General features: G+C 37.3%; 1 protein-coding gene across 2 annotated transcripts in view; it reads right to left on the reverse strand.

The window, feature by feature from the left end:
• wake (ankyrin repeat and fibronectin type III domain containing protein wide awake) overlaps nucleotides 1-19,214 on the reverse strand; it is an 865,293-nt gene extending 846,079 nt beyond the window's left edge. For both annotated transcript variants that reach the window (XM_081732239.1, XM_081732238.1), the window contains exon 1: nucleotides 18,833-19,214. In XM_081732239.1, coding sequence (XP_081588365.1) covers nucleotides 18,833-18,936 — 104 coding nt within the window. In that variant the 5' untranslated portion in view covers nucleotides 18,937-19,214. The remainder of the gene's footprint in view (nucleotides 1-18,832) is intronic.
• Between the last annotated feature and the right edge of the window lie 2,276 nt (nucleotides 19,215-21,490).

Here is a 21,490-nt window from a genome sequence, read left to right on the forward strand (position 1 = left end):
TCTTTTTGTGGTTTGCAGTAAATAAAAAGTGTTGTTTTTGGAACACCTACGTCCTACTTAGTCTCAGAGCAGATTTCAATGGTTTTCTGTAGGAAAATATGGGGGTGGGTTCAAGTAGCCCGAACGCGAGTCTTACTTGGACCCATTTTATACAATAATCGCCTGTGCTTTGTTTTCAATATATGTAACTAAAACTGTCCTCGATATGTACAATAAACCATATAGTTACACTTAATATGGGTTATGACAATAACTTTCGAGTTTTCGTGGATGAAAACAGGCAGAAAGAACAAATTTATTGCAAAATTGGGTCCAAGTAGCCCGCATCTACGGTATGTGTAAAGTATTTTAAAGTAACGATCTTATTACGAAATAGATATATTGTTTGACCGTTTTCCGTGTTATGTTTCACATTTTATTTAAATATTAATTTACATTTAAGGAAATAGATTTTGAGACGAAACTTGCGCAGAACGCCATAACGCATTGTTGCCAAATTTGTACGTTTAATGTAGTAATCACAATAAGAAAATTCCTGGATTCTAGCGTTGCAGTTCAAGAAGCACAATTGCGGTAAGGGTCGATAACTAATTTCTCTAATAAGTATCCAATGATTACTTCCTTTATTATCTGGCATCAGGAAACACTCGGCACTATCTGGCAACGCCACATTATTCAAGCAACGTTTAGCATAGCACTAGGAACACCTAGGGATCCAGCTTAACTTTGCCCAATTTCCAATTAAATAACCATGTTGCCCAATTAAATAACCATATATATATATATATATATATATATATATATATATATATATATATATATATATATATATATATATATATATATATATATATATAGATAGATAGATAGGTAGATAGATATAAATGAAAGTGACTATGTTTTGTGACTTTATACGTCTTGAACCATCCTAATGATCTGGATCAAATTTTCAACATGGATGAAGTTCGGGCCTGTGATAGTTTTTATCGTTTCACTTTTACGGTGAAACTTAGCGGAGGGGAGGCGGGAGACATATATAAAATGCTACAAAATGGCAGATATTAGTGGCGAATAATAGTTTTCGAGGGCGCTGAGATGAGAAGTGACACTTCCAATGCCGTACAGTCCCGCAACTTGGAGGAGGGGAGGGGAATATATATATATAAAATTGATCAAAAAGGACCAATATTAGTGCCGAATCTATAGTTTTCGGGGTCGCTGAGATTAACAGTGACACTTCCGATGCCGTTTAAATTCAAATTCACCCATTTATGTCCAAAGTGAAACTCTCCTCGTGCGAAGAACGAGTATTCTACTAGTATAGGATAAATGTTTCTGAGACTTTCCTAATAATCCTGCTTTGCTTTAGAATGAGTCGAGAATAAGTTAATAAATCTAACTCCTTCTTCCCGCAACTTTAAAAAAAAAATATCCCACAATAGCTTTCGCAAAAAGGAGAAGAAGAAAGAAAGAAAGGAATTTGACTTTTACAGAATATGTTGTATAAGCCAAAAATGTTATAAAACATAAGATCTGCCTATACAACAAAATTTGAAGCCACATGTAACAGTTTCGCTACCCCCCTCCCCCCACACTCTGCCCGTTCCTTCGAATATGATCGCAACCTTTTGAACCAATATTCATGGGGGAAAGGAGAGTAGCCAATCAGACGTGCCGATGCTTTTTTTTTTGGCTTCATTGAGTTAATGGGATGAAGGTACATATGGACAGATTCTTTATTTTATAACATGAAGTTTTATTAAATAGCTACTGTTTGATGCTAATATATCTGAATAATGAGAAAGTGAATTCACGCCCCCATATATATAATGGTTTAAAAAATACGAATCGTCAAAATTTCGCAAAGAAATGTCTGGTTTTTTGTAAAACATAGTGAAAATGGTAAGAAATAAGGTGACGAAAGTCTCCAATTGAAAAGAAAAATTAAAATATATATATATATATATATATATATATATATATATATATATATATATATATATATATATATATATATATCGTTTCTGCTCTGCATAGCATTACAAGTATTATCCAAACTTTTTATGCACATTCAATACATTGGTGATACAGACTAAATAAAAACACTTGTCTCGCTCCAATAAATAAATTTTCGATAGAAACCAGATAGGGAAATTGTTACTAACAAGCTCCTCTCTATACTGTAGAATCGTTCTATATTTTCTATTGATAGTTCGTTTACTCACAGCAACAGGTGACTTCGATGCGTTGGAAGTATAAATACCTGCAAAAAATAAGAAAGAAATAGATTTATAACAAAGACTCCAAGTGAAATTTCTACAACTTAGATTTTTTTCAAAGTAAAAATAATGACTGGTTACTAGGATATTAATAGTAATATTAGGAACAATGCAGTTTGCCTCTGCCATGAAAAAATGTATAAAGTTATCTTCGGTTATCTTTGGGGAGTTATCGTGGCCCCTTATTTTTCAACTTTTATGGGTTTAAAATGTAGATTTTAATGAGCTGTGTCCAGTGATATACAATACATAGTGTGATATACAATTTTCCCAAAAATTATATTTTGAGCCCCAAAACTAACGAAAATCTCGAATTTTGGATATTGGATTTTCGATAATTTTCCGGATCAAAATTGAATTTTCGGGGAAACTGCATGTTAATATTCATGTTCGTGTGGATACGAATCGAATGACACCCATTTCATTCCAGTCGGTCACTGGTCCGTATTGCCCAAATAGTCTTACTTTTTATTTTTACAGCTAATTTGACCTTGAAGCAGCCGGTTCTAGAAATCAAAAGTGGTGCCATTGGACACAGCTCATCCAAATCTACATTTTAAACACAAAAAGTTGAAAACTAAGGGGGCCACGATAACTTCCTTTTAAACCTTACCTGCTTTGTAGCAAGTAATATTGATAAATAGTTTCGTAAACTTAAATTGATTCCCAAAAAAAAAAAAAAAAACGCAAAGCAATTTATAGCATATTTTACGCCTAATCGTAAAAATTTATTCTAACCATAAACATAATAAATTTACTCTTCTTTGATACTTTTTTTATTTCATTGACTTACATCTATTCGAATGTAAGAATAATAGATCTCAACCACCCACATGCCTATGTTTAATAACGTAATGCAATTCTAGATTGTCGAAAAAAAAGGTACGCAACTCTTTACTGCTTGACTTGGATAATGTTTGAAAGAAAGGTGCGTACTAAACAAATGAACAGGACTATAGTGACAGAGACGACTCGTGAAACTTGGGAGTCTACACCAATCATAGAGCTGCTTTGCCTTACTTGTGACGCATCGGAAGAATTTGGTATGATTCGTGGAGCTGCCTTCCGGACGCACACTTGAGAAAACGTGACACAGCAGAAGCGAACCAATAATGTTGTCAAACTTAGAATATATGACGAACGAGTGACAAAACAACAGCATTTAAAGAATTATAACACGAACACTAAAAATTATTCGAAACAATAACAAAGAAAATAAACGAAACGGAACTTAGTGGCAATCCGACAACACTGTACTTTGAGGAGATGTTCTGTGTGTAATGTAAGAGGCAACATTATATGGATGGGGGTTGACGACTGGGATACAGCCTCCCGTTCTATTGGGTGCTGAAATTGGTAAATCTAGGTCAAGCTTCACCACTCGTTGCAATCACTATAGCTCCTAAAACAACATATCAACGGTAACATAACATATTAACATAAATACAAAAATCCCGAGTGGTCACACTGCGAATATTCATGAAGCTGTCAGTGCTGAAAGTAAAATAGAAGAGTTGGTTATTACTTTCCACTATGGAGAGATTCCCTTATTGAACATATTTTTCGTGAATATCTTTTCAATAGCTAGTAAAGAGAAAAACATTCATTTATATCTGAAAGGACTAAAAAGGATGAACAAAAGCAAGGCGAACGCCAGGGAAGGGAGTTGATTTGTCAGAGATAATGGTTTCTGTTGTCGAGATAACGATAATCGCCTGTCGATATGTCTAATCTAAACCCATGATTTACAACTAAAGATATGCAAACAGTAAATGCAGAGGCGCAGGAGAAATATAGGATAAATATAACTCACAAGGGAATGTTCCTTTCCAGTTTCCTACTTTTCTATAGGGTACAGTAAAGATACTTCGCGCACGATCAAAAATTGAATTGATTTTGAGTTTAACGTCCCGTTCAGCAGCGAGGCTATATGAGACATGGACCTATTGATTAACGTGGAATCCAAACCACATGAGCTCCCGCCGGGAATTGAACCCGGGTCTCCCACGCCAAAGGCGCGTACGCTAACCGCTTAGCCACAAAGGAGCTCCATGCACGACAAAAAGTTGCATAAAATACCCAGGTAGGTGATTCTAGACACTAAAACAAAGAAAAGTGTCCATGTAACACGAAGTCGAATACAACATTTATCCGGAGCAGGGACGTAGTGTCCATTAAGGCTATAAGGCTTAGCCTATCCATTTATTTATACATCAGCCTGAAATGTTGCTTTTGGATATTGATACAATTAATTTTATTAAAATAGATTTATTTTATAATACGCTGTTTAAACATCAAGCGAGTTGAAGCGAAGCTTCTGCAAGAAAGCATTGAAGGCTATCGGCGGCTAGCCTTCCGCTTCTCTCATGGAATTAGGAGAGTGGGGCGGTGCCAATCGCTTTCCCGCCACCCTCAGCAGACGAAAACTTCTTGAGCTATACACAAATTCAACATGATGCAACGAAAGTGGACGAATGTTGACGAAGGCTAGCCTTTCGGGTGTTTGGGGAAACAAAATCGACAGGATGCGGTCTTGGAAGAAAGTATAGAACAGAGACTATGAAAAATTTAGAAGCTCACATTCAGTAACGAGTTTTGACCAAGGAAAAAAAAGAGAGAGAGAGACAGAGAGAATAAAAATATTATGTTATTATGAATAGTATTAATTCATCAGGGACCTTATTGCGTACTGGTTTGCGTTATCACAGCGTAAAACTTACATTTTAGTTTTCGATAATTGACATAGCAGTTATGTTGTATTATTTGCGTTGCGTTGCTATCCGCAAGTTTTTCGAAGATCGATACTGAAGACCTCAGATGATTTATAGTTTCTCATTTTCATACTTTCAATCTAAAAATAGCTTTTCCTGTAAAAATCATCAATTGACTGTGAGCTACTGCTCCACTGTTTTCCATTAGTATGCTGATATGTGTTATTGTGGGTGAAGTGCTTAATTTTGTCTATGATTTGGGGAAGTTATACTTAAGATCGTCCTATAACATTAGCTATTCGTTTTTATTTGTTTCTTCGAAACAGTAATACCGTGTATGTGTGATATGCGAGTATTGCATATGTAAGGAAACCGTATGTGTAAGGGAAATATGAAGTAGAACCACTCATACTTTTTCTTGCATTGTATGAAAAATATATTGCATGAATTAGCATTTTTCTATCAAGCATTACAGCGTAGTCAGAACACTAAGTCGTGATCGTTTAAATAAGGGCTGGATAGTTCTTTTTTTTTTGGGGGGGGGGAACTTAAATTCACTTTACACTCATATATACATACAACAAAAATGCAAGTTTCAGGGGATTGCCCCCCCCCCAGCCACCCTCTAGCTACAAATCTAATTTCAGCCTGCCGATTTCAAAACTTCACGCTACGTTACTGATCCGGAGTTACGGGCATCCGAAAGTGTGAAGAAATAAATGTCCACTTGGAATTGCGGCAAACATAGAACTTCGCCGACAAGCAGCTCACAAAGAAACAGTACGCAGAGAATTTAAAAGATGTAATCGATTGTGTACACTGAGGGCGCAAGGGATTCCCCAAAGCAAGAGAGGAATTCTTAGCAATTCTCTTAAGGATACATGGCCCAAAATAGACGAAATGTACAGTTTGGCTGCAATACTCACGGCATGCTGTAATTGATGTTGATAGCGTAAGCCGATTCAGAATAGCGGACGAAATATAACGTGCGGGGTTGCATACCCATATCCAGGAAGAACTTGGGTACACAGAGCATGTAATTAACCATATTCGTGGTGATGGCATTACAAATATTGCACACTATGGTGTGCTAATTGCAATAGTAAGAATATTATCAGCTGGGTAAAATCATGTTCCCAGTTTGATACCTTATGGCAGTCACCCTGACCAGGGTTTTGCAGTGTTTCGCATCAATCACACTACACAATGTCAGGAGGACGCCTTTCCTGCATCCCTGTCCCCTTCCCTAGCCGGCATCGCCAAAGTAGTCTGCACGGGCTGGAATTTTTAGCCCCTTTCCGGCCCATGTATTTATCATATGAGGCCTGACCCGAAACCAAAATATGTTTTCGCCTTTCAGCCCGAGCCGGTATGATAATCAAATGAGTCCGAAATAGGACCGAATTACAGAAACTTAATAATTAACGGGAAATTGTATTCTTTTTTACAGCAATTACAGGTTTAACTTTTCAGTTGTGCTTTAAAAGTTTTCCAGAAAGAACTGTTCGATAAGTGTCGTTGTACAGTATATTTACAAAGTTAGGCCCGAAAGGCTCGAGAAATATGGTTGTATATTTAAAAATTTACGGCCCAACCCGGCCTGAGCTTTGTAGGCCTGCGGGTTGCCCGTGCAGACCTCTACCACAGGTACAGAAAGTTTATAGGCAATCCGCTAGAGATCTTAACAAGCTAGTTTTGTGTGACGCTTGTAGTATTTCGCTTTGCAGTCAGTGTTTATACGGTAGATTGCAAGTTACATCAAATTACGTTCCTGAGTTAAAGCGGGCAGTTGTGGAACGTGTGACTTCACAGAATAAAGCAACTGGAAGACAGTGCTCTGGTGTTAACTGAGGTAGTTGTTTGTATGTAATATCCCGTTGTGCCCAGGTTGGCACATTTCCCACTATCCGAGCTGTCTGATATTTACCTCATGTATGCTGAGGCAAGACGTAATAGCCGAGAGGCAATGCGGTTGTATAGTGATAGATTCCCAAATCGACGAGTACCCTCTCACGACTTTTTTCAACGGCTCGATCTTCGTCTTGGAGAAACAGAAACTCTCAGACTTCAAATGGATATTGGAAGACTCCGAGATATGCGAACTGTTACGTTTGAAGAAGAAGTTGTTGCGGCAATTCCGGCTTGTCCTCAATCCAGCATACGCGGTATAGCGCAAACACTACACACCAGTGGTATGAGTGTGTGGTGTGTCCTCCATGTCAAAGCTATGCACCCATTCAAGTTGAAGAAAGTACATTAGCTATGGCAAGAAGATTTTCCCCACTCTGTGGACTTTTGTCAATGATACTTACGTCAAATTAACGCTATTCCGAACTTTCCAACTGTGATTTTGTGGACCGACGAAGCGAATATTTAACAAGACGTGTGTGTTGAACAGTCACAACAGTCATGTGTGGGATGTGGAAAATCTACATGCCACTTTGGTGCACGACTATCAGTACACATTTGCAATCAATGTGAGGTGCGGTATTTTAAACGACCATATAATTACCATTTACCATTTACGTGTTGTCTAACCGAATTTGTGGTGACACGTATCTCACATTTCTCTGTGAGGGCTTACCAGAAGTTTTAGAAAATGTGTCCTTGGCACATAGGCGGGGAATGTGGTTCCAACACGACGGTGCTCCTGCGCATTTTGACGTCATGTCAGGGCTTTTCTCAATGAAACGTATCCCGAGCGGTGGATTGCAAGATTTGGACCTGTGTTATGGCCACCTCGCTCGCCTGACAACACCGCTTGATTTTTTTCTGTGAGGAGAGATTAAACAATTTGTGTACGAAACCCTTGTCCCAACAACCCAGGATATCATTGCCTGAGTTGTCGCAGCTGCAGCGCTTATTTTCGACACTCCAGGCGTGTTTAATCGCACAAGACAAAACCTGCTTTGTCGGTATCCTTTGTGTATTGAGATGAATGGTGGACAGTTTCAACCGTCTAAAATTGACTTTTTTTTTTTTTTTTTTTTTTTTTTTTTTTACCGCGTAGCAGTATTTGAAATATGTGTGTCCCCTTCCTGAGATCATTATGCACATTGATATGCCTCTGCACATTAGTGCAGTCCTTATTTGATACGTAGTGTTGTCACTTACTGGTTTGCTGTGCGCGTGTACTTCTTGCGTTGGTATGCAACCCCACACAATATTTCGCCCGCCATCTTGCAGGCAGCTTACGCTATCAACAGATATCAAAGCATATTGTATGTACTGCAGCAAGGTGTTACATTTATCCTATTTTGGTCCATGTATCCACCAGAAAATTGCTGAGAATCCCTCTCTTCGTTTGGGGAGTCCCTTACGCCCTCAGTGTACTCAATCGATTACATCTTTTAAATTCTTTGCGTACTGTTTCTTTGTGAGCCGCGTGTCGCCGAAGTTCTATGACTCATCGTTTTGCCACAATTTCGAGTGGACATTTATTTCTTCACACTTTCGGATGCCTGTAACTCCGGATATATACGGTATTCGACTTTGTGTGTTATATAGACACTTTTCCGTGTTTAAATGTCTAGAATTAGTTCCAAGTGTTGTAAACAACGAGCTGTTACATCCTGTATATGTATATAGTCTACATGGTATATATATATATATATATATATATATATATATATATATATATGAAAGAATACTTTTGGTTTGTTTTTAGTATGTAACATGCCCTCCGCCCTAGAACAACTCGGTGGCTACACCGCTGCATGTACTCGTATTTAGTGTATGAATTATATATGTTCTTTAGATTTTGTGGCTATATTTTTATTCTTAGTGCATGTGTACGATTGTATTAGTTGCGAGAGTGATCTTGATGATTCGTGGGGATAATTCGGGCAAATATAAATCTATAAGAGCTAATATTACTTATTTTTGATGAGTCACATGCGTTACCAATTTGGTCTGAGAGATGAGGTAAATTTTGTAATATTTAGAAGATAATAAACAATTTCAGGCTTACAGGGTTCTTGAATTACGTATATAACAGCGTTTCTGCGCTACAGTGCTAACTTCTAAATAGATAAGATCAGCAGTACGTCTCACGCGTACAAGTACCTACAACCTGTGCAAACATCTACAAGAACTGACGTGCCTTTTTTCGGATTACGCTAGTGCGCTTTATGAGATCGTAAAATTAGTACGTACGTCCGTTACTACACACTATAACAAACGCGAGCAGGCTTTTTTTAGAATAGATAATGCTATTATGTAGGCTGAATTCGTTAATGGAGTTAATGCGTTAACATCTTAATGGATAACAATACTTTGCATGATTCGACAATGCTTCAAGTGTTAAGTTTAGAAGTACGAGAGTGTTTCAATATTTATTACAACGTGATTCGAAGTTTAAAATACGTGCTAAGTGCTTTGTTGGACGAACTGCTACTAACAATCGTTTAGTGTTACATAAATATTGTTTGCTTCCCTTCAGATAACTGTTTGTGAGTATATAAACGAACATTGTTCCAATGGTTAATATATTACTTTAGAAATTCTATTTATTGAGCAGACAGCATTAATATTAGGTAGAAAAGAAAGAAGTATATTTTTCCTCATTACAATTTCGAGATTACGTATGCAGGCCCGTAGTCAGTCCAAAATTGTAGGAAGGAAGACAGATCCAACCATATTATAGTTGATTTGCAAGCCTACCGTTAAAATTTGGGGGGCAGTAAAAATTTAAGGGGTGTCCCCTTAGCCCTCATGGATACAGGCTTGTACGTATGTTCCCAAACCCCCTTGTTCTGGACAAAATTGTGGCCCTTTTTCTTTCAGTTGCAGGAAGACGGGTCCATATTGCGTCTCATATTTGATGGGTTATCTTACATGGAACCACACATCTTACGATACACAAACTGATTACAGCCACCTGCCTACAGCCAATGAAGATAAGAGACTTTTACTTGGTCAAGATCACAAGTAAACGTGCCTTATAGAACACGTGAGTTCTTAGCACGCCAGGTGCCACCTAACGCAGCCGTATCTCCACCTGGTCAACAACCCGTTGGAGGTAAAGGAAGTAGTTTTACAGCAAGGTAAAGAGTTCACTTTAAAGTACAACCAAAACATTGCTTTATCTAAAGAACCTGTTATTTTTAGAAAAATCTTGTTCTAATTCACTACACAACGTTAAATGGGTAGAGCAGCGTTTCTCAACCTTTTTGAACTTGTGGCACACTACAGGTGTTACTTGGATTCTCGCGGCACACTTACAGATATTATTATTTGTAAATATAAAACACAGCGTTATTTTTCTGCGATTATTGATCTCCTTCTCACAGAGAAGAAAACTCGATCACTGTTTTTTTACCCGTGGTAAATCATTATGCTTATTTTTCATTCTAATTTAAAAATAGAAAACAACTGCAATGACATATTGGACTCAGGTTTTTAAAAATACGTTTTCTTTTTAAAAAAACTGTATCCAACCTTTTACTAAAAAGGAAGATCACTAAATAACGAACGAACAAACAAATCTCTTTTACTCTTAAAACACAAATGTAAGTAATTTGTCGAAAAGATTGAATGATATTTTAAATTTTCAAGTTACAAAATAGTCTGCAACAATAAAGAAGCAATAATGGTCATAACAATGATAACAAATACTTTTTTCAACATTAGAAATATACAGAACAGTAACCCGGTATGAAACTTAAAATTGTAGATTCATAGTAGAGGTTCATAGTAACGTGAAATACAAATATACATTTTGCCCTACGTTTTGCAATTTGATTGCTATAAAATTAATAATTTTGTTTCGATTCCTCGCGGCACACCAGCGGCTCATTCACGGCACACCAGTGTGCCGCGGCACACCGGTTGGGAAACGCTGTGGTAGAGAGTAAAAACGGTAATAGATAGCGAAAAACTGTATTCTGCAATCAATTATGTGTCCCAAGAATACATCCTATTTCCACTCTAATCCGTCTTTAGGGAAACCGGAAGTGATAGAAATCTACTACCACTTCCGTTTCAATTGTTGATTTGAGAAAATAGCACAACATAGAAACCAAACTCTTTCGCGTGGTGTACATGGGACAATGCTACTTATTTTATTTCCCTTTTAACGATACTTTTTCCGAGTGTGTATGCCCAAATTTACGCTATCTGTAATTAAAATTACAAGTAATTATGTAAAAAATAAATTTTAGAACTTATTAGCGATTATTTAAATAATTCAACTTCAGTATAAATAAGGAAATAGTTCCATAACTTTAAACAAAACAATATTACAATTTGTTAATTGGTTGGTTGAAATAGATGGTAATACAAATTTTCTCTGTGGCAGAAATGGTTTTCATTATTATCCACTAAATACTTGATATTCGTATACGTATCAGACATGTTCTAAATTTTACTGCCCCAGTCATTTAGAGATGGTATCGAGACGAGAAGAGACGAAACTTTGTACAGTCTCGGTTGATAAATAGCGGGCTCTGGCTCGTCTCGGTCAATAGATGCTTTTCTCGGTCAACAGATGCTTGTCTCGATCTCGGTCTCGGCCTCGAGGGCTAAGTCTCGGTCTCGTCTCGTAAGTCTCGAAATAAATAGTGTTTAATTAAAATTGTGAATGTATTATTATCGTAAAGTCTGTCGTTTCCGCTTATTTTTTGCCTTCATTCTTGACTTAGAATTATGGTATAATGTACCTCTTCATAGCTAATTTGCTAGCGCTAATGCTTTCCATGCGTGTATTCAAGGTTCAATCATTAGTGGGTATATCATACCTGGGATAAAACCCTAATAGTAATCTATATTTCACTTTCAGTAATAGACTTTGTCTCACATAGCCTTAGTACTGCCTACACAATTAAAATCTATTAAATTAACTCCAATACTATACAGTATTTTTTCTTCCTTTGAATCAGAATTGTTCAATACCTCGTAACAGATAACGCAACACATAGCAGCACGAATGTGTTTTATCTTAACGAAATTTTAATTTTACAAATTCTTATTTATTATCCAATACATTCTGCTTTGAATGTCATTTTAAAAACATAATATAACGTTTATTATCTTAACTAATAGGGTAAATTATTAAACTACAATATATTTTGTTTCAAATTGATCAAATGCTTTATTTCCGTTTCACATTTCCCTGTTTAATTGACTCTTTATAGCACGAACTTGCTGAACCTTGTGGTGGGAGCTACGGCATTCATCTTTGCTATGTGTGGTCTCGGGTTGAATAATCAAACAAGTTAGATTTAAAGTCCGATGTTTGGCCTAGTTCGTATCTCACTTTAAGTACATTCTGTTTCTTATACAAGTTCATAAGGTGGTAATTCATTACATAAGCATATATCCAGTGCCGTAACATAGATTAAGCTTATTTCTGAGCATTTAGCGGTGCATGCGATCTTTATTCGAGGAAACTAATCGTGCGTTCACTACGTTGAAATTTTATATTGATTGAAAATTATTTGCGAAACATGGACATAGATACATATTATATAATTGTATAGGTAATTCAAGCTATCTGTATGTATTTTTTGTCTCTCGCCAAAACAAGTGATTCTTAACTTTCTAGTTTCCTTTTGTATTAATTTTCGTAGTTTTGCTGCAACACGGAAAATTGAATAAACAAAAATATTTTTCGCTCTACGACTTTCGTTAAATTTTGGATCCATTTTTACCCTACCTTACCTAGTAAAAATTATATATATCTTGACTTTAGAGCTAGACTATGCTGTCACTGTGGAGACTGACTTAAGTCTTGTCTCGATTTATAGAGGTCTGTCTCGATCTCGGTATATGAAAGTCCGTCTCGGTCTCGGCACCATCCGTACAGTCATTGCGTACTCCAAGTATGAACAATGTTGGTATATACGTACGTTATAATGAATATTGTATATACCCAGTATTTCTTCTGGTGGTACGGAACGGCCCGGTGTACGTACGAGCATCTTTCTTCTGAAGTTACTGTAGGCATTTTTAGAAAATGCATTTGTGAAATGAATATTTCAATTTGTATCCATTTGAAAACTGGAATAAATATTGGGTAGTTGGGTGTTAGTGCTCATCGTTTGCTAGGTTTTAATTCAAAACCTGAATGAAAAGCAAAGCAATGTCTCCACAACAATTACATTGCCCTTGTGATTATCCTGTAATGTTATGCAAGCCCACATAATGAATGCGTAATACGGGTTGCATATAGGGGAAGGCGTTATTAGAAATAACCAGAAATGTCCATAAATTTTGACGGGTCGCCAATCTCCCCCCAAGCTGAAAATCGATAAAACTGCTTTATGTGAGTATTAAGTCTGGTGAAGTTCTTTCTGTGTACAAAGTTTGGTGGTTTCAGATGACTTTCTATGTGAAAAGCTGATGACAGTCGCAGAAACAAAGACACATTATTTTGTATCTTTAATTTTCACACTTTCATTCGCAACCAATCAGAATGCGTAGAATAATGTATTCAGGGCGAGTACCGGGCCATTTTTTCTTTTCTTGCTTTTCTTTCATAAAATGAATATTATATATTTTCACTCACTAGTCAGTGATTCCCACCTTTTTGTGACTGGCGACACACAGGCTCCCACGAAACCTTAAGGTTAGGTACTGTATTGTCTGTCAGTTTAACGTCCTACGATTGTGCCCTTGGTCCTAAGGTTGATGGAAGATTAAAGCAAGTGAATGATGATGGAAGAATCGGTGGAATCAGAATGCTGGAGGAAACGAGAATATCATCTAGAAAACCCACGAACACGATGTTTTCCCCCCACAAACTTACTTAGCTGTGAATCGAACCCGGAACCCAATGCACGAGAGGTAAACGCTCTAGCGAAATCCACCGTGCGCCCCTTAGGTACTGTACTATCAAACTCAAGGTCTTGTACAAGGCTTCATGGTAACAATAAAATATGTAGTATACTGTCTAGAGTTATAGGTCTCCTGTACGGGATAAAATTTATTTTTAAATTGGAAAATTTCGCGACCCACCCTCATCAACCTGCGCGCCCACTTTTCTGAAATCGCTTTATTAACTGGCGAAACATCGATACTGTCAGCATTGACTCCCAGTGGGAACGAATTCGGTGGGAGAGACACTTACTCTTGAAAAATATTCATTAATTCACTTTTCGCATTTGTTCATTCATTTTAATTGTTACGACTGCAACGTTTCATTTGGATAGAAACATAGCTCGACACAAGTTAGAACTGAATATGCATAGTTAAACGGCGAAATTTGTAAACTTGGAATCATTAGCCGAGAAATTTGCCGTTACAAACGTGAGAGACCGAGGTGGCTCAGTAGTAGAGCGTTCGCCTCTCCCAGTTCGCGCCAAATGGACTTCGTGATGGACAAACACTGTATCCGTGTGTTTTCTCGGGTTCTCCCTTTTATTTCCACTTCCTTCATTTTACCATTTTATTCATTTTTATTATTACTGTCTCCTTCAGCTTACATGACGTCACCGTGAGAAGTAAAACTGAAAGCTTTTAAGCTGTACAAACTTGAGGTCATTTCTTCCCCATTATTGGTGGCAGGTCTCATTTCTTCCCCATTATTGGTGGCAGGTCTCATTTCTTCCCCATTATTGGTGGCAGGTCTCATTTCTCCCCCATTATTGGTGGCAGGTCATTTCTTCCCCATTATTGGTGGCAGGTCATTTCTTCCCCATTATTGGTGGCAGGTCATTTCTTCCCCATTATTGGTGGCAGGTCATTTCTTCCCCATTATTGGTGGCAGGTCTGATTTCTTCCCCATTATTGGTGGCAGGTCTCATTTCTTCCCCATTATTGGTGGCAGGTCATTTCTTCCCCCATTATTGGTGGCAGGCCTCATTTCTTCCCCATTATTGGTGACCAAAAATTCTATCTATCTAAATATACTGTCTGAAAATTAATGCTGCTGAAAATTGATTTTTAGAAAATGACTATGATCAACTGTATCATGAAAGTTGCTACTAAGATTTTTGAGAAACAAAATATTGTTTTCTTAACAATCAGAATGTTTTATATTGTGTCCACTTTATACCCCCCTTCTCTTCCGAAGGAATGACAGAGAAGAGCACAATTGAGTTCGATAGGGAATTTCTGTTTCACCAACGTAATATCTATCTAGTTGCACCGAAGCGGTAGTTATCAAATATAGAAAAAAAAAAAAAACACTTAGATATGTATAGTACAGGGGAAAGGGACTATACTGGGACCGGACTCCTCACACTTCCTACTTTTTTTAACTATCCTAACAAAACTATACTTATTTAACTGGAAATGATTGATGTAACATGAAAATCTTATCTTACACTTCATCTTCATCTTCATCTGTTACAGTCTGCATTCTTTCTTTTATAAAAACAATCTAGTCATATCAATTTTTTTTTCTGAAAATATAAGTGGAAGTATTCTACAATTACTTCTTGTCTTTGTGGGTGCAGAATAATATTCGTTCAATAGACGTAGTGACGTGTAGTATTGGACCGCCCCCCCCCCCTCCAACAAAAATTTCTGGGTGCGCGCCTAGGGTAGTAGTATTGAAGTTGAAGGCAAGACATGAAGTTGGAACATGAAACGAAAAGAGGAATCGTACAATAAGTCAAAGAAGCATTTACGAAAGAAAGGAAAAAAAAAGTGTTTTGTAAATCTTTTATATCATGTTCCATGTTGAGGGGCAGAAACATAAACATTTCAAAAGCGATGAAGAACGAGTAGGAGATCTGGAATAAGGATATGGAAAAGAGTAGAGAGAACGGAAGGAAGATTGAACATAATATGAATGGGAAAATACTATGAACCGCAGGAGCCTAAAGAAGAATTTTAGAACAATTACATAGAGGAAGACAAATTTATCAAGGCATTATCTCAGAAGGAACTGTATCATAACGGACAACACAATATGAAATGAAATTAGATCTTCCAGGCTTGCGTCCCACGACTATACCATGTATGCTAAAGGGAAGAATAATAATGAAAATGAGTGCATTGGTGGAAAAAAATGTAGAAGGAAGCGGAAATATTCCGAAAAAAAAAACATGCACATGGTGTTTGTCCACCAAATAACCCACTTGGTGCGACCTGGGATCGAACTAGGGACCCTTCGCATAAGAGAAGAACAATCTACAAGTGAGTCACTTCGGCCTCAATAGAAAGTACGGTGGAAGTAAAAAGAGGAAGAGGGGAAAATGTGCTACAGTCGATGGGTTATATTAAAACGGATATTAGCTCCGTTATGAGGAAGAGGTTAGCTGAGAGACGTGGCACATTTAACATTGCGGCAAGTGACGCCCAACCATTGCAGAATATGATGATAATAATGATGGCATCCCTTTTCCTTCACTTTCTGCTTTCTCCTTATCAGTGAATGTTAGTCAACTGCTTTTAAACCTTTGGCTACTTCGTTTTTTAATACTAACGAAATTTTTATCTATCAAACTAATATGGTTTAAACAACTTGCTAGGCAAACAACAGGCTAAATGACTTTGAACACTACACCCTTATCCTGGTATTACGGACCTGGGAAGCAACAGATAACATCTGGATTTGTTAAGCCGATTTAGGGCTTTATTCAGTGCGTACCGTTTTCGCAAAAATAGCAGGGCGTAACGCAACACAACTTACAAAAATGAATTATAACTGTATAGTTATATTATTATTATAACTCAAACTGTTACGAAATGGACCTTCACCAGTGCGAAAGTTCTGATCTTAAACTAATAATGTTGAATATATTCTATTCCATGGTAGTGTATATTTACAGTGTACAAATATTTTACGCTGTCAGATTGGATATTGTGCTTTGATGAAAAATATAGTACCGTATTATTATTCTTTGTTTCGTAATGTAATTACGAATACTAGCTAGTGCGGACTTAGTGTCGGAAATTATGGACGAAATCGACAACATTAATTCGCAATTGTCCGCGTTTTAGCCTGTTAGAACAAGTGATGAATGTATTTAAAAGTAATCTGTTAGCAGTGAAAAGGGAGCATTGGAGAGTTGTTCTGGAGACTTCTATGGATAATACAGAAACTTATTCCGTGTTGTATCCGTCATTCAAGCGTAGTTTCCGATCAGTAAACAAACTAAGATAGACAGACTTCCAGATCCCGAAACTGAAACAACATTTGAATTGTGACTGTCGGACTTGAAATCAAGTATTGTTTATGGTCATGTTATAATTCATCTCTCTTTCTCTCTCTCTCTTCACAGCTTAGAAATGATGTCAAGGCACTTAAAGGCAAAAGGCGTAGCAGAACGCGACTAAATGTCTCAGTAAGTCAATCTATGACTGTGAATACCGGATATATTCTTAAAAGAAAAAAATATAAGGGATTTGCGATTTTAGATTTCTCAGCTGTCGGCATCTATGGCCATGTTAGCCCATCACATTTTGAAGGATAACGTCCCTCGGCGAGCGCACTACCCGGGGAAAGGGAAGGAAGGAATCGCCCTGGGACCTATATGTTAGGTACCATTCAGGCATTTGCCTGGTGTGAATGAGGAAAACCCAGAGAAACCTCATTCAGGATTGCTGGCCTGAAGATTTTCCCCACGCGTGCCCCCACCGGGAATCGAACCCAGGACTACTCGCGAAGAAAAATTGTAGCATGCACTTAAGTTCTGATAACAAAACTTTTGAAGGTAAACATTTGTCTGTAACAATTCAGAAAAGTTTTACAGTTTTACAGTAACACTTTCTCAGACCACAGGTTCAGTCTGCCGGAACTAAACTACCTCACTTCCCATACAAAACCTATTGCTAGTTCGAAATCTACTTTATCAATAGATAATTTCTTCATGATGTTTGTGTTGCATACAAAGATAAGTATAATCAGCCAGTCTCTCGGTAATTAAAATAACTAGAAATAATCATTTACAGAATGGGAAGAAACACTTCAGCTTGTTTGTGCCATGTAATTTTTTCCTATTTTAAAAACCCTAATTGTATTCATAGGGTTGAGCCGCTATAGGTAAAAAATTGGGAAGGCTGAAAGGAACAAAGCTCTCGGTTTTTGGTGCCCGGTTACGCAATACTGATGAAACGAGTAATAAAAAAGAAATATTTCTAGTAAATTAGCACTGGCATTCTACAAGCTGGAGGTGAATTTCAACATATAAACATTTCATGTATACAAAATATAAGTTGTCATCGCTGTCATTCAGTTAGAACCCTAAAATTATTTTGGATTTTCTTGGTATTCGCTCGTTTCCTCCCACATTATGTTTACACAAATTATTTCATGACCACAAATTTTCATGAATCACTTGTTTTCTATAACCTAAAAACGATAGCCGCCGGACTTTTCATTTTAAAATCATTTTCTTGATCCGCCACTGTTGACATCTTACGTCATTCAGAGTTTTTTTTTTTTCAGGACAATTTGTCCAGGGAGTTAAAATCAAAATTTGGCGCTCGAACACTATTTGCTTTAGAATGAGCCCTGTACACAGCAGTGTGTATCCTGCCTGTAATCGCAATTTTAACTAACTCGCAGGATGGAAGGAACTGTAAAGAAACACTACTCACACATCAAGCTGTGTTTACTGAAGATAAAAAAAAAAAATATGTGTGTGTTAAACTGAAATAAAACAACTGAATGACAATTAAATTATAGCTAGAATGATTTATATGTGTAGTGAGGGACAGACTTTTATGAGAAAGGTCATATTAACAACTCGTCCAGGTTCGAACACACGCACCTACGCTTCAGAAATAGTCAGCCGGACAGTTTTGTAACAGTAGCAGTCATCCGATTTGATTGATCGGTAATCATCATAAGCAGCGTTTCGAAGCGATAGTGAGTAAAATATTAACAGTATTGAACGTGTGTACTAAAAGTGTGCAGAAACTTCGATCTGTGCATAAAATAATATTTCTCACCTTTTTTCCTTTCGTTGTTTCCGTTTCTTGAAAGCGCTTTTCACTCGCAACGCCAGGAAAACAACTTTCCCCATGGACGGGGGCTTCTTCTCCTCGCTGTTCATTTCTTAACTTTGTAATCACGAAGACAAATTTAACAAACAAGGCCAGATAATACCGATGACAACTTTCTTTTCTTATTATTATTTTTCTTTTTTTCTAAAAAAAAAAACAACTTTTTGTTCTAGTTTAGCACGCACGCACTTCCGTAAAATACGAAACAAATCACACACTAACTTAAAAAAAAGGAACTTAAAAAACAATCCACGCACACGCGTACGCAGGAGATCCGGGAGCGACCCCCGACACTGTTTTGGTGTAGGAGACGAGTTACTAGACAAACCAGCCCCGTCAAGGCGCAGAACACTCGCCGCTCTGCTAATCGATATCTACGACCAATCAAATGGCGCAACCCCACTACTCCTCAACCAATGGGAGTCCATAAATTTTCGCTGAGCACTTCTACCTCTGCAGACTAGAAATTGTTTTTTTTTATGTTCTTTCCCGTTCTGGCGTTGAATAAAATAAAATAAAAAAAGTAAAAGTAAGCGAATGTTTTTGGGGGTGGTTTCTAGTCATAAGCCTCAAGGTACACGGTCCAGGCAAAGAGTAGGGCAATTTGCTGTGAACATTCCATATGTTCTATTATTTTCATTATTTGTTTTTACTCAATCAACACATTTTTTTTTTTGTCTGTTTAATAAATTATTTTATAGAATAGTAGCAATATCATTTTTAAAAATGCAAAAACATTACTACTTAAATTAAAATGAAGTTCGCATTTTAGAAAGCAAACTTTTGCACTGCTTTAAAAAGTATCACCACTAAAAAGGGGTAAGAGTGAAAGGTAGGGGGGACGCATGACGTCACGCCGTACCCCGTGCCTATCTTTTAGAAAGTGGAGGGACGCCATAGACATTTTTTTTTTTTTGGAAGTAGGAGAACGACTTTCTTCTGCGTTCCCCCTCACTTTTACCCCTGCAAATAGAGATTGTTCAAACGAGCGTAAATAACGTTGCACTATTCGATTTAACATGCGTTTGTGTGTGTCTCTGTTCCACGATGAACTTTTATAAAACATTTATCCAATTTTAATGATTCTTGGTGTGTGCTTTGAGTCCGTGGTAAAGATCTCATTTCTGATACAATGAGTTCCTGAATAGATCAGAGGCCATATGAAAATGAAATGAAATCTTTAAGTTTTACGTCCCACGGTTATGCCGGTTAGGCTAAAGGAGACGGTGATTATGAGAGATGAGTGAAATGGTGGAATGAAAAAAGTGGGAGGAAACGGGAGAACCCCGAGAAAACCCACGAGCACGGTGTTTGTCCACCACAAAGTTCACTTGGCGGAGGCTGGGATCGAACCCGGGACCCCAAGCACCAGAGGTGAACGCTCTGCCACTGAGCCACCGCGCCCCCAGAGGCCATATGAGTTTGTAGCAGACAATATGATGTCGACAGATTTTCTCAAGGTTTTCCCGTTTTCTCCCCACATTTTCACTCTATCAATGCGTTCATAATCATCCATTTTCTTTAATCTACCATATTGCAATGTTCTTTAAGTAGAGTCAAAATAATGTAAATAATGGAAATTTAGCCCTTCACCCTTTTATGTCTTCTATAAACTATTGTACAAAGTTTTTAGGAATTTTCTTTGAGTCCTTGATCACTCTAAAACGTTTTCAGTGTAGGTTATGAACATTTGTCTTCGGCATACGATGTTGCTTTCTGATAGAAAGAATGTTTGTCTTCCCCACAATAGCCTCAGACGGGATAGGTTATTCTCCATAATTCATAGCAGTCTCGGGAGCATATATTCAAAGGATATTTCCGCAGCCCATGGCGACTTCGGGAGAAGATATTGTAGGTGAATGATCAGCACTGATACCGATCAACTTCTTAGTGCGGTCATCCGCTTTTATAGCCATGATTTTGAAGAGAGAACCTGTGGAGGGATCGTCGGATTTCTTCGTGGATTTCCGTCCTCTTCGTTTCTTCCTTAAATGATAACTTCCTTCTGTCCTCTGGCACGGTTTGTCCATAACTGCAAACACGCTTGTTTATAGTGAAAACAAGTTGTTTGTAGTACTTTGGGTATATAGATCCTTGTAATATACAATATGCAATCCAGTACATATTGCATATATGATGTACTGAAAGCCAGTGAAAATATTCAGCTCTTTGGATATACGAAGACCGTAAAGGTAAAGAAGGGCGTATAACAAAATGGTTCCATTCCTCCCAAACTGTTTACAAACGTACATGAGTATGTGTTTCAATCTCTCAATTTGAAGAATAAAGAAATAAATGTATATGCGAACCATCTGATTTATCTCCGTTTCGCTTATGACATCGTTCTCTTCGCAATGTAATAGAAAAAGTTTTATCAAGAGCAAGAAGATCGGGTTGAAAATGAATATGGAAAACACTAAGATATTCAATAACATTGTAAGGAAATCAAGGACTGAAGTTGAAAATATGGAATTAGAAAAAGTTTATTAGTACGTCAATCTGAGACAGGATATTTCCATAGATGGAAACGTTAAAGAAGAAATTAACCGACCCTGTATTTAAGCTAGGTTGAAGTTGATTCGTCAGAAGCAGCTTCATACTGAA

Source organism: Thermobia domestica, chromosome 11 (assembly GCF_964235325.1).
Source record: "Thermobia domestica chromosome 11, izTheDome1.hap1.1, whole genome shotgun sequence".
In the NCBI taxonomy this organism is placed as follows: Eukaryota; Metazoa; Arthropoda; class Insecta; order Zygentoma; family Lepismatidae; genus Thermobia; species Thermobia domestica.